General features: G+C 45.4%; 1 protein-coding gene across 1 annotated transcript in view; it reads left to right on the forward strand.

Annotated features, from left to right (window-relative positions):
• Positions 1–13,973, forward strand: part of LOC147706657 (von Willebrand factor A domain-containing protein 7-like) — a 239,692-nt gene extending 225,719 nt beyond the window's left edge. The window contains exon 17 of the mRNA XM_086933162.1: positions 13,095–13,973. Within this exon, the coding sequence (XP_086789288.1) occupies positions 13,095–13,550 (456 nt within the window). The 3' untranslated portion in view covers positions 13,551–13,973. The remainder of the gene's footprint in view (positions 1–13,094) is intronic.
• Positions 13,974–14,416: the final 443 nt, after the last annotated feature.

Consider the following 14,416-nt stretch of genomic DNA (forward strand, 5'->3'; position numbering starts at 1 on the left):
TAGTGTACATTGTGTCCCAATACTGTGCAGTGAGGATTAGTGTACATTGTGTTCCAGTACTGTGCAGTGACGTTCAGCGTACATTGCTTCTCAGCACCGTGCAGTGAGGACCAGTGTACATTTTGCCAAAGTACCTTACATGGGGACCAGTGTAGATTGTGTCCCAGTACTGTGCAGTGAGGGCAGTCCACATTGTGTACAACTACCGTTCAGTGAGGTTAAGCGTACATTGTGTCTCTGTACCGTGCAGTAAGGTTAAGCGTACATTGTGTCCTGGTACTGTGCAGTGAGGATTAGTGTACATTGTGTTCCAGTACCGTGCAGTGAGGATTAGTGTACATTGTGTTCCAGTACCATGCAGTGAGGTTTAGTCTACATTGTGTCCCAGTACCGTGCAGTGAGGATTAGTGTACATTGTGTCCCAGTACTGTGCAGTGAGGATTAGTGTACATTGTGTTCCAGTAATGTGCCGTGAGGATTATTGTAAATTGAGTTCCAGTACCGTGCAGTGAGGATTGGTTTACATTGTGTTCCAGTACCATGCATTCAGGATTAGTGTACATTGTGTTCCAATACTGTGCATTCAGGATTAGTGTACACTGTGTTCCAGCACCGTGCATTGAGGATTAGTGTACATTGTGTTTCAGTACAGTGCATTAAGGATTAGTGTACATTTTGTCCCAGTACCGTGCAGTTAGGATTATTGTACATTGTGTCCCAGTACAGTGCAGTGAGGGTTAGTGTGCATTGTGTCCCAATACCATGAAGTGAGGATTATTGTACATTGTGTCCCGTTACCGTGCAGTGAGGGTTAGTGTACATTGTGTCCCAGTACTGTGCAGTGAGGATTAGTGTACATTGTGTCCCAGTACTGTGCAGTGAGGATTAGTGTACATTGTGTTCCAGTAACGTGAAGTGAGGAATATTGTACATTGTGTCCCAGTACCGTGCAGTGAGGATTAGTTTACATTTTGTCCCGGTACAGTGCAGTGAAGTTTATTGTGCATTGTGTCCTGGTTACGTGCATTGCGGATTAGTGTACATTGTATCCCAGTACTGTGCATTGAGGATTAGTGTACATTGTGTTCCAGTACAGTGCATTGAGGATTAGTGTGCATTGTGTTTCAGTGCCGTGCATTGAGGATTAGTGTAGATTGTGTCCCAGTGCCATGCATTGAGGATTAGTGTACATTGTGTTCCAGTACCGTGCATTGAGGATTAGTGTAGATTGTGTCCCAGTGCCATGCATTGAGGATTAGTGTACATTGTGTTCCAGTACCGTGTAGTGAGGGTTAGTTTGCATTGTGTTCAAGTACCGTGCATTGAGGATTAGTGTACATTGTGTTCCAGTACCATGCAGTGAGGGTTAGTGTACATTGTGTTCCAGTACCGTGCAGTGAGGATTAGTGTACTTTGTGTTTCAGTACCATGCAGTGAGGATTAGTGTTCATTGTGTCCCAGTACCGTGCAGTGAGGATTAGTGTACATTGTGTTCCAGTTCTGTGCAGTGAGGATTAGTGTACATTGTGTCCCAGTACTGTGCAGTGACGATTAGTGTACATTGTGTCACAGTACTGTGCAGTGAGGATTAGTGTACATTGTGTCCCAGTACTGTGCAGTGAGGATTAGTGTACATTGTGTTCCAGTACTGTGTAGTGACGTTCAGCGTACAATGCTTCTCAGCACCGTGCAGCAAGGACCAGTGTACATGTTGCCGAAGTACCTTACATGGGGACCAGTGTAGATTGTGTCCCAGTACTGTGTAGTGAGGGCCAGTCTACATTGTGTACAGCTACCATTCAGTGGGGTTAAGCGTACATTGTGTCTCTGTACCGTGCAGTAAGGTTAAGCGTACATTGTATCCCGGTGCACTAATCCTCACTGCACAGTGAGGATTAGTGTACATTGTGTCCCGGTACCGTGCAGTGAGGATTGATGTACATTGTGTCCCGGTACCGTGCAGTGAGGATTAGTGTACATTGTGTTCCAGTACCGTGCAGTGAGGATTAGTGTACATTGAGTTCCAGTACCATGTAGTGAGTTTTAGTCTACATTGTGTCCCAGTACCGTGCAGTGAGGATTAGTGTACATTGTGTTCCAGTAAAGTGCAGTGAGGATTATTGTGAGTTGAGTTCCAGTACCGTGCAGTGAGGGTTAGTGTACATTGTGTTCCAGTACCGTGCATTGAGGATTAGTGTACATTGTGTTCTAGTACCGTGTAGTGAGGATTAGTGTACATTGTATTCCAGTACCGTGCATTGAGGATTAGTGTACATTGTGTTCCAGTAACGTGCATTGAGGATTAGTTTACATTGTGTTTCAGTACCGTGCAGTGAGGATTACTGTACATTGTGTTCCGGTACCGTGCATTGAGGATTAGTGTACATTGTGTCCTGGTACAGTGTAGTGAGGATTATTGTGCATTGTGTCCCGGTACCATGTAGTGAGGATTATTGTGCATTGTGTCCCGGTACCATGTAGTGAGGATTATTGTACATTGAGTTCCAGTCCCGTGTAGTGAGGGTTAGTGTGCATTGTGTTCCAGTACCGTGCAGTGAAGGTTAGTTTACATTGTGTTCCAGTACAGTGCAGTGAGGATTAGTGTACTTTTGTGTTTTAGTACCATGCAGTGAGGATTTGTGTTCATTGTGTCCCAGTAAAATGCAGTGAGGATAAGTATACATTGTGCCCCAGTACTGTGCAGTGAGAATTAGCGTACATTGCGTTTCAGTACTGGTCAGTGACGTTCAGGGTATATTGCTTCTCAGCACCGTGCTGTGAGGACCAGTGTACATTTTGCCGAAGTACCTTACATGGGGACCAGTGTAGATTGTGTCCCAGTACTGTGCAGTGAGGGCCATCCACATTGTGTACAGCTACCGTTTAGTGAGGTTAGGCGTATATTGTGTCTCTGTACCGTGCAGTAAGGTTAAGAGTACATTGTGTCCCGGTACCGTGCAGTGAGGATTAGTCTACCGTGTGTCCCAGTACTGTGCACTGAGGATTAGTGTACATTGTGTCCCAGTACCTTGCATTAGGATTAGTGTACATTGTGTTCCAGTAATGTGCAATGAGGATTATTGTAAATTGAGTTCCAGTACTGTGCAGTGAGGATTAGTGTAGATTGTGTTCCAATACCGTGCATTCTGGATTAGTGTACATTGTGTTCCAGCACCGTGCAGTGAGGATTAGTGTACATTGTGTTCCAGTACCGTGCATTGAGGATTAGTGTACATTGTGTCCCGGACCCGTGCAGTGAGGATTAGTGTACATATGTTCCTGCACCGTGCATTGAGGATTAGTGTACATTGTGTTCCCAGTACCATGCATTGAGGATTAGTGTACATTGTGTCCCAGTACCGTGCAGTGAGGATTAGTGTACATTGTGTCCCGGGAACCGTGCAGTGAGGATTAGTGTACATTGTGTCCCTGTACCGTGCAGTGAGGATTAGTGTACATTGTGTCCCCGTACCGTGCACTGAGGATTAGTGTACATCGTGTCCCAGGACCATGAAGTGAGGATTATTGTACATTGTGTCCCGTTACCGTGCTGTGAGGGTTAGTGTACATTGTGTTCCAGTACAGTGCAGTGAGGGTTAGTGTGCATTGTGTCCCAGTACCGTGCAGTGAGGATTAGTGTACATTGTGTCCCAGTACCGTGCAGTGAGGATTAGTGTATATTGTGACCCAGTACTGTGCAGTGAGGATTCGTGTACATTGTGTTTCAGTACTGTGCAGTGAGAATTATTGTACATTGTGTCCCATTACCGTGCAGTGAGGAATATTGTACATTGTGTCCCAGTACCTTGCAGTGAGAATTAGTGTACATTGTGTCCCGGTACAGTGCAGTGAGGATTATTGTACATTGTGCCCCGGTACCGTGCATTGCTGATTAGTGTACATTGTGTCCCAGTACCGTGCATTGAGGATTAGTGTACATTGTGTTCCGGTACCGTGCATTGAGGATTAGTGTACATTGTGTCCTGGTACAGTGTAGTGAGGATTATTGTGCATTGTGTCCCGGTACCATGTAGTGAGGATTATTGTGCATTGTGTCCCGGTACCATGTAGTGAGGATTATTGTACATTGAGTTCCAGTCCCGTGTAGTGAGGGTTAGTGTGCATTGTGTTCCAGTACCGTGCAGTGAAGGTTAGTTTACATTGTGTTCCAGTACAGTGCAGTGAGGATTAGTGTACTTTTGTGTTTTAGTACCATGCAGTGAGGATTTGTGTTTATTGTGTCCCAGTAAAATGCAGTGAGGATTAGTATACATTGTGCCCCAGTACTGTGCAGTGAGAATTAGCGTACATTGCGTTTCAGTACTGGTCAGTGACGTTCAGGGTATATTGCTTCTCAGCACCGTGCTGTGAGGACCAGTGTACATTTTGCCGAAGTACCTTACATGGGGACCAGTGTAGATTGTGTCCCAGTACTGTGCAGTGAGGGCCAGTCCACATTGTGTACAGCTACCGTTTAGTGAGGTTAGGCGTATATTGTGTCTCTGTACCGTGCAGTAAGGTTAAGAGTACATTGTGTCCCGGTACCGTGCAGTGAGGATTAGTCTACCGTGTGTCCCAGTACTGTGCACTGAGGATTAGTGTACATTGTGTCCCAGTACCTTGCATTAGGATTAGTGTACATTGTGTTCCAGTAATGTGCAATGAGGATTATTGTAAATTGAGTTCCAGTACCATGCATTCAGGATTAGTGTAGATTGTGTTCCAATACCGTGCATTCTGGATTAGTGTACATTGTGTTCCAGCACCGTGCAGTGAGGATTAGTGTACATTGTGTTCCAGTACCGTGCATTGAGGATTAGTGTACATTGTGTCCCGGACCCGTGCAGTGAGGATTAGTGTACATATGTTCCAGCACCGTGCATTGAGGATTAGTGTACATTGTGTTCCCAGTACCATGCATTGAGGATTAGTGTACATTGTGTCCCAGTACCGTGCAGTGAGGATTAGTGTACATTGTGTCCCGGAACCGTGCAGTGAGGATTAGTGTACATTGTGTCCCTGTACCGTGCAGTGAGGATTAGTGTACATTGTGTCCCCGTACCGTGCAGTGAGGATTAGTGTACATCGTGTCCCAGGACCATGAAGTGAGGATTATTGTACATTGTGTCCCGTTACCGTGCTGTGAGGGTTAGTGTACATTGTGTTCCAGTACAGTGCAGTGAGGGTTAGTGTGCATTGTGTCCCAGTACCGTGCAGTGAGGATTAGTGTACATTGTGTCCCAGTACCGTGCAGTGAGGATTAGTGTATATTGTGACCCAGTACTGTGCAGTGAGGATTCGTGTACATTGTGTTTCAGTACTGTGCAGTGAGAATTATTGTACATTGTGTCCCATTACCGTGCAGTGAGGAATATTGTACATTGTGTCCCAGTACCTTGCAGTGAGAATTAGTGTACATTGTGTCCCGGTACAGTGCAGTGAGGATTATTGTACATTGTGCCCCGGTACCGTGCATTGCTGATTAGTGTACATTGTGTCCCAGTACCGTGCATTGAGGATTAGTGTACATTGTGTACATTGTGTTCCAGTACCGTGCATTGAGGATTAGTGTGCATTGTGTTTCAGTACCGTGCATTGAGGATTAATGTAGATTGTGTCCCAGTACCGTGCATTGAGGATTAGTGTTCATTGTGTTCCAGTACCGTGTAGTGAGGGTTAGTGTGCATTGTGTTCCAGTACCGTGCAGTGAGGGTTAGTGTACATTGCGTTCCAGTTCCGTGCATTGAGGATTAGTGTACATTGTGTTCTAGTACCGTGTAGTGAGGATTAGTGTACATTGTGTTCCAGCACCGTGCATTGAGGATTAGTGTACATTGTGTTCCAGTACTGTGCAGTGAGGGTTAGTGTACATTGTGTTCCAGTACCGTGCAGTGAGGATTAGTGTACTTTGTGTTTCAGTACCATGCAGTGAGGATTCGCGTTCATTGTGTCCCAGTACTGTGCAGTGAGGATTAGTATACATTGTGTCCCAGTACTGTGCAGTGAGGATTATTGTACATTGTGTCCAGGAACCGTGCAATGAGGATTAACGTATATTGTGTTCCAGTACCGTGCAGTGAGGGTTATGGTACATTCAGTCCCAGTACCGTGCAGTGAGCATTAGTGCACATTGTGTGTACAGTGCAGTGAGGATTATTGTACATTGTGTCCCTGTACTATGCAGTGAGGATTCGTGTACATTGTCTGCCAGTACTGTCCATTGAGGATTAGTGTACTTTATGTTCCAGTACGGTGCAGTGTGGGTTAGTGTATATTGTGTTCCAGTTCTGTGCAGTGAGGGTTAGTGTACATTGTGTTCCAGTACCGTGCAGTGAGGATTAGTGTACATTGTATTCCAGTACCATGCAGTGAGGGTTAGTGTACATTGTGTCCCAGTACCGTGCAGTGAGAATTAGTGTACATTGTGTGTACGGTGCAGTGAGGGTTAGTGTACATTGTGTTCCAGTTCTGTGCAGTGAGGATTTGTGAACATTGTGTCCCAGTACCGTACAGTGAAGATTAGTGTACATTGTGTTCCAGTACCGTGCATTGCGGATTAGTGTACATTGTGTCCCAGTACTGTGCAGTGAGGATTAGTATACATTGTGTCCCAGTACTGTGCAGTGAGGGGTATGGTACATTCAGTCCCAGTACCGTGCAGTGAGCATTAGTGCACATTGTGTTTACAGTGCAGTGAGGATTATTGTACATTGTGTCCCTGTACTATGCAGTGAAGATTCGTGAACATTGTCTGCCAGTACTGTCCATTGAGGATTAGTGTACTTTATGTTCCAGTACGGTGCAGTGAGGGTTAGTGTACATTGTGTTCCAGTTCTGTGCAGTGAGGGTTAGTGTACATTGTGGTCCAGTACCGTGCAGTGAGGATTAGTGTACATTGTATTCCAGTACCATGCAGTGAGGGTTAGTGTACATTGTGTCCCAGTACTGTGCAGTGAGCATTAGTGTACATTGTGTGTACGGTGCAGTGAGGGTTAGTGTACATTGTGTTCCAGTCCTGTGCAGTAAGGATTAGTGTACATTGTGTCCCAGTAATGTGCAGTGAGGATTAGTGTACATTGTGTTCCAGTACTGTGCAGTGACGTTCAGCGTACATTGCTTCTCAGCACCGTGCAGTGAGGACCAGTGTACATTTTGCTGAAGTACCTTACATGGGGACCAGTGTAGATTGTGTCCCAGTACTGTGCAGTGAGGGCCAGTCTACATTGTGTACAGCTACCGTTCAGTGAGGTTAAGCGTACATTGTGTCTCTGTACCGTGCATTAAGGTTAAGTGTACATTGTGTCCCGGTACCGTGCAGTGAGGATTAGTGTACATTGTGTTCCAGTACCATGCAGTGAGGTTTAGTGTACATTGTGTCCCAGTACCCTGCAGTGAGGATTATTGTAAATTTAGTTCCAGTACCGTGCATTCAGGTTTAGTGTACATTGTGTTCCAGTACCGTGCATTCAGGATTAGTGTACATTGTGTTCCAGTACCCTGCATTGAGGATTAGTGTACATTGTGTTTCAGTACCGTGCAGTGAGGATTATTGTGCATTGTGTTTCAGTACCGTGCAGTGAGGGTTAGTGTGCATTGTGTCCCAGTACTGTGGAGTGAGGGCCAGTCTACATTGTGTACAGCTACCATTCAGTGAGGTTAAGCGTACTTTGTGCCTCTGTTCCGTGCAGTGAGGTTAAGCGTACATTGTGTCCCGGTACCGTGCAGTGAGGATCAGTGTATATTGTATCCCATTAGTGTGCAGTGAGGATCAGCGTGCATTGATTCTCAGTAAACTGAGGGCCATTGTACATTGAGGCTTATTTTACAAGCTCCTTGCGCCACCTGTACCTCACTTTTCCCATGTTAAAAATGACGCAAAAGTGTGGCAAAAGGCTTGTTAATCTGCCCCATTGTGTCTCGGTTCAGTCCATTGAAGACCAGTGTATGTTATGTACCTAGAACGTGCGGTGAGGGTCACTCTACATTATGTACCTAGAACGTGCGGTGAGGGTCACTCTACATTATGTACCAAGAACGTGCAGTGAGGGTCAGCGTACATTATGTACCAAGAACTGCAGTGAGGGTCAGTGGTCATTATGTATCAAGCACGTGTGGTGAGGATCAGGGTACATTATGTACCTAGATCGTGCGGTGAGGAATGTGCGGTGAGGGTCAGCGTACATTATGTACCTAGAACGTGCGGTGAGGATCAGCGTACATTATGTACCAAGAACTGCAGTGAGGGTCACTGTATATTATGTCCCTAGAACGTGTGGTGAGGGTCAGCGGTCATTATATACCAAGCACGTGCGGTGAGGATCAGTGTACATTATGTACCTAGAACGTGCGGTGAGGGTCAGCGTTCATTATGTACCTAGAACTTTCGGTGAGGGTCAGCGTACATTATGTACCTAGAGCATGTGGTGAGGGTCAGCAGTCATTATATACCAAGCACGTGCGGTGAGGATCAGCGTACATTATGTACCTAGAATGTGCGGTGAGGGTCAGCGGTCATTATGTACCTAGAACATGCGGTGAGGGTCAGTGTACATTATGTACCTAGAACGTGCGGTGAGGGTCAGCATACATTATGTACCTAGAACGTGCGGTGAGGGTCAGCGGTCATTATGTGCCTAGAATGTGCGGTGAGGGTCAGCGGTCATTATATACCAAGCACGTGCGGTGAGGATCAGCGTACATTATGTACCTAGAACGTGCGGTGAGGATCAGCGTACATTATGTACCAAGAACTGCAGTGAGGGTCACTGTTCATTATGTACCTAGAACGTGCGGTGAGGGTCAGCTTACATTATGTACCAAGAACTGCATTGAGGGTCACTGTACATTATGTACCTAGAACGTGCGCTGAGGGTCAGCGTACATTATGTACCAAGAACTGCAGTGAGGATCACTGTACATTATGTACCTAGAACGTGCGGTGAGGGTCAGCGGTCATTATATACCAAGCACGTGTGGTGAGGATCAGGGTACATTATGTACCTAGAACGTGCGGAGAGGGTCAGCGTACATTATATACCAAGAACATGCGGTGAGGATCAGCGTACGTGCTGTGAGGATCAGCAAACGTGCAGTGAGGATCAGCGTAAGTGCAGTGAGGATCAGCGCACATGCGGTGAAGGGTCAGCGTACGTGCGGTGAGGATCAGCGTACATTATCTACCTAGAACGTGCGGTGAGGGTCAGTGTACATTATATACCAAGAACGTGCGGTGAGTGATAGCGTACGTGCGGTGAGGATCAGCGTACATTATGTACCAAGAGCGTGCGGTGAGGATCAGCGTACGTGCGGTGAGGATCAGCTTACGTGCGGTGAGGATCAGCGTACATGCGGTGAAGGGTCAGCGTACGTGCGGTGAGGATCAGCATACATTATATACCAAGAACGTGCGGTGAGGATCAGCGTACGTGTGGTGAGGATCAGCATACGTGCAGTGAGGATCCGCGTACGTGCGGTGAGAATCAGCGTACGTGCGGTGAGGATCAGCGTACGTGTGGTGAGGATCAGCGTATGTTTCTCAGTGGCTCAAGAGTGATCTAAAGCCTTCTCGTGGCAAAAAGCTCAGTTCAGTGAGAGTAAAGCTCTAACGGTGACATGCATCAATAAAACGTTTTGCGATTCCTTATTAGCGATTTTTAAGGAATCGCAAATAAGGAATCGCAAAACGGGATGCATGATTTAAATTGCATAAAATTTGCGAATCGGTAAAAATCGCAATTTTTACCGATTCGCAAATATTATGCGAATTCCAATTTTCGATTTTGCAATTCCCATTGATTCCTATGGGCCAAAAGGCCCATAGGAATCAATGGGAATTGCGAATTCGCAAATTGGAATTCGCAAAATGTTGATGCATTCCATGGGTGCAGGGGGGGGTCCAAAGGCCCCCTCCCTGCACCCCTGAAATGTATTTTGGAGTGCATGTTTCAAACATACATGTCCTAAGGACATGTGTGTCTGTAACATGACAGTGTTTTTAAATGCAAATTAGAGCATTTTAACACATTTTCGCAAATTACCACGAGGTTCAACCTCGTGGTAATTTGCACCCCCTAATTGCGAATTCGCAATTTTAAAATTAATCATGCATTGCTTTTAAGGAATCGCAAATTTGAGATTCCTTAAAAGCAATCGCATTTTTGGAATTCGCTAAAAATAGCGATTTTCCCAAAAATGCATGATGCATCTCTAAACATGATTTTGCATTCGCAAACGGCCGATTTTAGCGATTCGCACCGTTTGCGCATGCAAAAATCGTTGATGCATGTGCCTGTAAAGCCCTGTGATCCCTCAGTACCATGCTGCATCACGATTGATTCTAGCAAAGTAGGGTTAGAAGTGGTACTCACTGAAAAGAAAGGTGATTCAGAATATACCAATGCTTTCACCTCAAGGGTGTTACCTTATGCCAAATCGCAGTATTTGGTGATCAGGAAAGAATTGCCTGTATGTTGGTTGACGATTGAAAAGTTCTGCTCTTATGTCTGGGGAAAGCCTTTCTGTCTACAAGCTGATCACAAACCTTTTGTGCCTTTCTTGGGTGGAGGTGGTAGAAATTGTTGTGCGCCAAGGATTTTAAGGTTATATAGTAAACCTATACAATTCCAATTTGTGGTGGTACACATTTCTGGGGGCAAGAATGTCAAAGCTGATTTTCTTTCCTGGTTCCCATGTAAAGGTAACCATGAGGATGAGGCTGTGTTTGCAGAACTTATGGATGGAAATTTTGAAGATTGTTTGGGACCATCTACCAACGTTTCTAAATTAGGTGTGTGTTCTGAAGAAGCATGGAGACTTTCTCTAATGGAGGATTAGGTGTTACAAAAAGTAATGGAGTTTGTCAAAAATGGTTGGCCAAGGGAAAAAGTGTTACCTTTCATGCTTCTGATGTTTTGTAAGGTATTTGAAGAAAAACTTTTCACAGAAGATGGTATGCTACTTAGGTCAGATGAATTCCATCACTCAAGTTGAGAGGTGGCAAAATCAACAACGCACATGAAGGACAGCTTGGTTCTACCCTCACAGAAAGGTGCATTTGTGATTCTTTCTGGTAGCATAGGATGGATGCTGATAATAACGACGTGGTGGAAGGGTGTTTGCATCAGCTGACACAAGTTTGAAAGTATCAACTCCTCCTTTGATGCCTGTTGAAGTTCCGTTGAGACCTTGATTAAAATTAGGGATTGATGGTATGGGTCCCTGTAATTCATTACCCGGAAGTAACACATTTTTTGCCACTGATGGATTACTGTTCTACGTGGCCGGAACTTCAATTTGTAAGAGACCACAATGCTAGCTCTGTGGTGGAGTTTATCTTAGAAATTTTTCTGGGGGAATGTGTTTCAGAATATCTAATTCCTGACACTGGCATCAAATGTATTAGGAATTTCTGATTGTCCTTAATCATGTGGTATGAAACATCACATGAGTTCCTTATACCACCCTCAAACTGATGGTCTTGTTGAAAGGATAAACCGAGTTGTGGGGGAGTTTCTCAAGTATGCAAACAGTGGGAACCATGACATTGTCAAATCTGTGAGGAATATGCTCTGGTTCTATAGGACCATACCTCATTCGTCAAGCAAGTTTTCTCTTTTTGAGTTGTTAAGAAGTAGAACAGCAAATACCACTTGTTATCCAGCTTGGAAGGCCAAATAGTTGAAGAATGAATCTAATGTGGAACATCTCAAATTAATGATTAAGTAGAATGTCCATTAAACTCAAAATAAGCAGAAATGTTGGCATGATCGAAAGAAAAGTGTGAAAAACGTAGTGGTGCATGTTGGAGATGTAGTGCAAATTAAATCAGCAACTCATGTACAAAAAAGGGAAAAGCAAATTAGGTGATCCCGTGAAAATTGATGAAATTTGTGAAAGTTGCTGATGGCCATTGTGGAATCTCTCAAGGGTGGTGAAAGTGAGATATAAAGACTCCAAAACCACTTCCAGAGATAAGGGGCCCGATTCACAGAACTACCTTAAGACAAAATACTAAACTTACTACCATTTTGGTATTCACAGAAGGCACTTACTCATTTTGTATTTACAGAAGGCACTTACTCATTTCAGTATTCACAGAAGTTAGGAGTCCTAACTTTAGGACTCCTAAATGCCTTCTGTGAATACCGAAAATCTTAAAGTTAAGATTTTTCTCAGTTTAGGAGTAGTAACGTTAGGACTCCTAGCTTTAGGACTCCTAAATGCCTTCTGTGAATATCGAATGTCTTAAAGTTAGGATTTTTCTCAGTTTAGGAGTCCTAAAGCTAGGAGTCCTAACTTTACTACTCCTAAACTGAGAAAAATCCTAATTTTAAGACTTTCGGTATTCACAGAAGGCATTTAGGAGTCCTAAAGTTAGGACTCCTAACTTCTGTGAATACCGAAATGAGTAAGTACCTTCTGTGAATACCAAAATGTTAGGAAGTTTAGGATTTTGTCCTAAGTTAGTTCTGTGAATCTGGTCCAAGGAGTCTATTTCCTCTGCCAGTGATCAAAATGTTCAATGAGTGCATAGTGGTTCTCGTAAAATCACAAAACCTATTAGGTTTAGGACAAATGATTTTAAGGTGTAACTATGTATAATTTGCATATTGAGGTGGTAGTATACTTTAGTTTGTTGTGTTTTGGCACAGAGGGACGGGGAGATATATTTTATATTGTATTATTTCTAACCATATAGTTTTACTGCGTTAAGAGCGTTGAGGGTCCACACCGTGGTAAGAGATATTTCTTCATGACGACAAGTGTTATTCTGTTAAGAGAAGCATTATTCTGTTGAGAAAGGAAGATGTGTTATACCTCACCATACTGTTTCATTGTGTTAAGCGCTCTGAGGATCCACCCTGTGGTAAGAGAATCCGCGCTCTATGCTTTCCATCGAATGACCCACGTCAGGTTCCATGATGTGCTGTTGGTATCTGAAGCGGGTGGTCCATTGGCAGTTGAGACGGGGAAAGCCAACTCACTTGGATGTACTCGGTGTGCAGCTCCTTACTTGCTGCTGAATATAATGTTTTATACTGCCACACCTTGTCAGTAGTTAATTACTGCAATCTCACACATGTTTACTTTTACAGGTCACGGACTTCGATCCCCCACTCTGTAACATCACATCATTGAAGCAAAACTGCAGCATGCTTGCTCAAGAGAACTGCAGCTCTCTGTCCTGGAGCATTGAGGCCACAATCAGTGACAACGGCACCAGAATTGAGAAAATCTACAGGAACTTCCGCAACTCGACTCTGATCCTGAAGGAGCAGGAGAAGGTTGAGAAGCAGTCGCTCTCTGTGAACTACACCATCTCCTGCTGCTACAACGACGTGGACATCACCGCAGTGGACACCGTGGGCAATACGGGCAAGTGTGAGGTGAAGTTTGAGTTTAAGACTTCTGGCAAAGACTCTGCGACCACTGCGACCTCTTTGATCACGACAACCTCTGCAACCACTGCGACCACTACCACTTCTGCGTTGTCTGTCCTGATGATGGCCAGCTTCCTGTTGTGTGGAGTTCAGATTATGACCTTTGGTTAACACATAAGGCATCAGCCCTGTGATTGTGCTGCTCCTGTGTCTTGGAAAGGACATTTAAAAAGCCATCATGAGACGTATCCTCATCTTCGGATCATCTGGACGTTGAGACATATTTCAGGCCAGTTCTGTAGCTCACAAAATGTGTCCTGGAGCCATTATCACTATACCATTCAGCTTATTTTCACTGATACTTCAATACCTGTACATGTGGCTCACAAGTAAATGCTTCATGGGCCACCATCTGTCCTTGAGGATGGGTAATACCTCTCAACCTTCTGATGCCTCCCTATCACCAGGTCACCCCCTTCCTCTTCTGCACCCCCCCATCACCAGGTCACCCCCTCCCCATCACCAGTTCACCCCCTCCCTATCACCAGGTCACCCCTCCTCTTCTGCACCCCCATCACCAGGTCACCACCTCCTCATCACCAGGTCACCCCTTTTCTTCTGCACCCCCCATCACCAGGTCACCACCTCCTCTTCTGTACCCCCCCATCACCAGGTCACATCCTCTCCATCACCAGGTCACCCCCTCCTCTTCTGCACCCCCCATCACCAGGTCGCCCCATCCTCTTCCTCTTCTCTACTTTCCCATCACCAGGCCACCCCTTACTCTTCTGCACCCCCCATCACCCAGTCACCCCTCCTCTTCTGCACCCTCCATCACTAGGTCACCCCATCACCAGGTCACCCCCTCCCCATCACCAGGTCACCCCCTTCCCTTCACCAGGTCACCCCTCCTCTTCCGCACCCCCCTTCACCCGGTCACCCCTCCTCTTCCGCACCCCCTTCACCCGGTCACCCCTCCTCTTCCTCACCCCCCTTCACCCGGTCACCCCTCCTCTTCCGCACCCCCTTCACCCGGT

The sequence above is a fragment of the Lissotriton vulgaris genome, chromosome 7 (genome assembly GCF_964263255.1).
Source record: "Lissotriton vulgaris chromosome 7, aLisVul1.2, whole genome shotgun sequence".
Lineage (NCBI taxonomy): Eukaryota > Metazoa > Chordata > Amphibia > Caudata > Salamandridae > Lissotriton > Lissotriton vulgaris.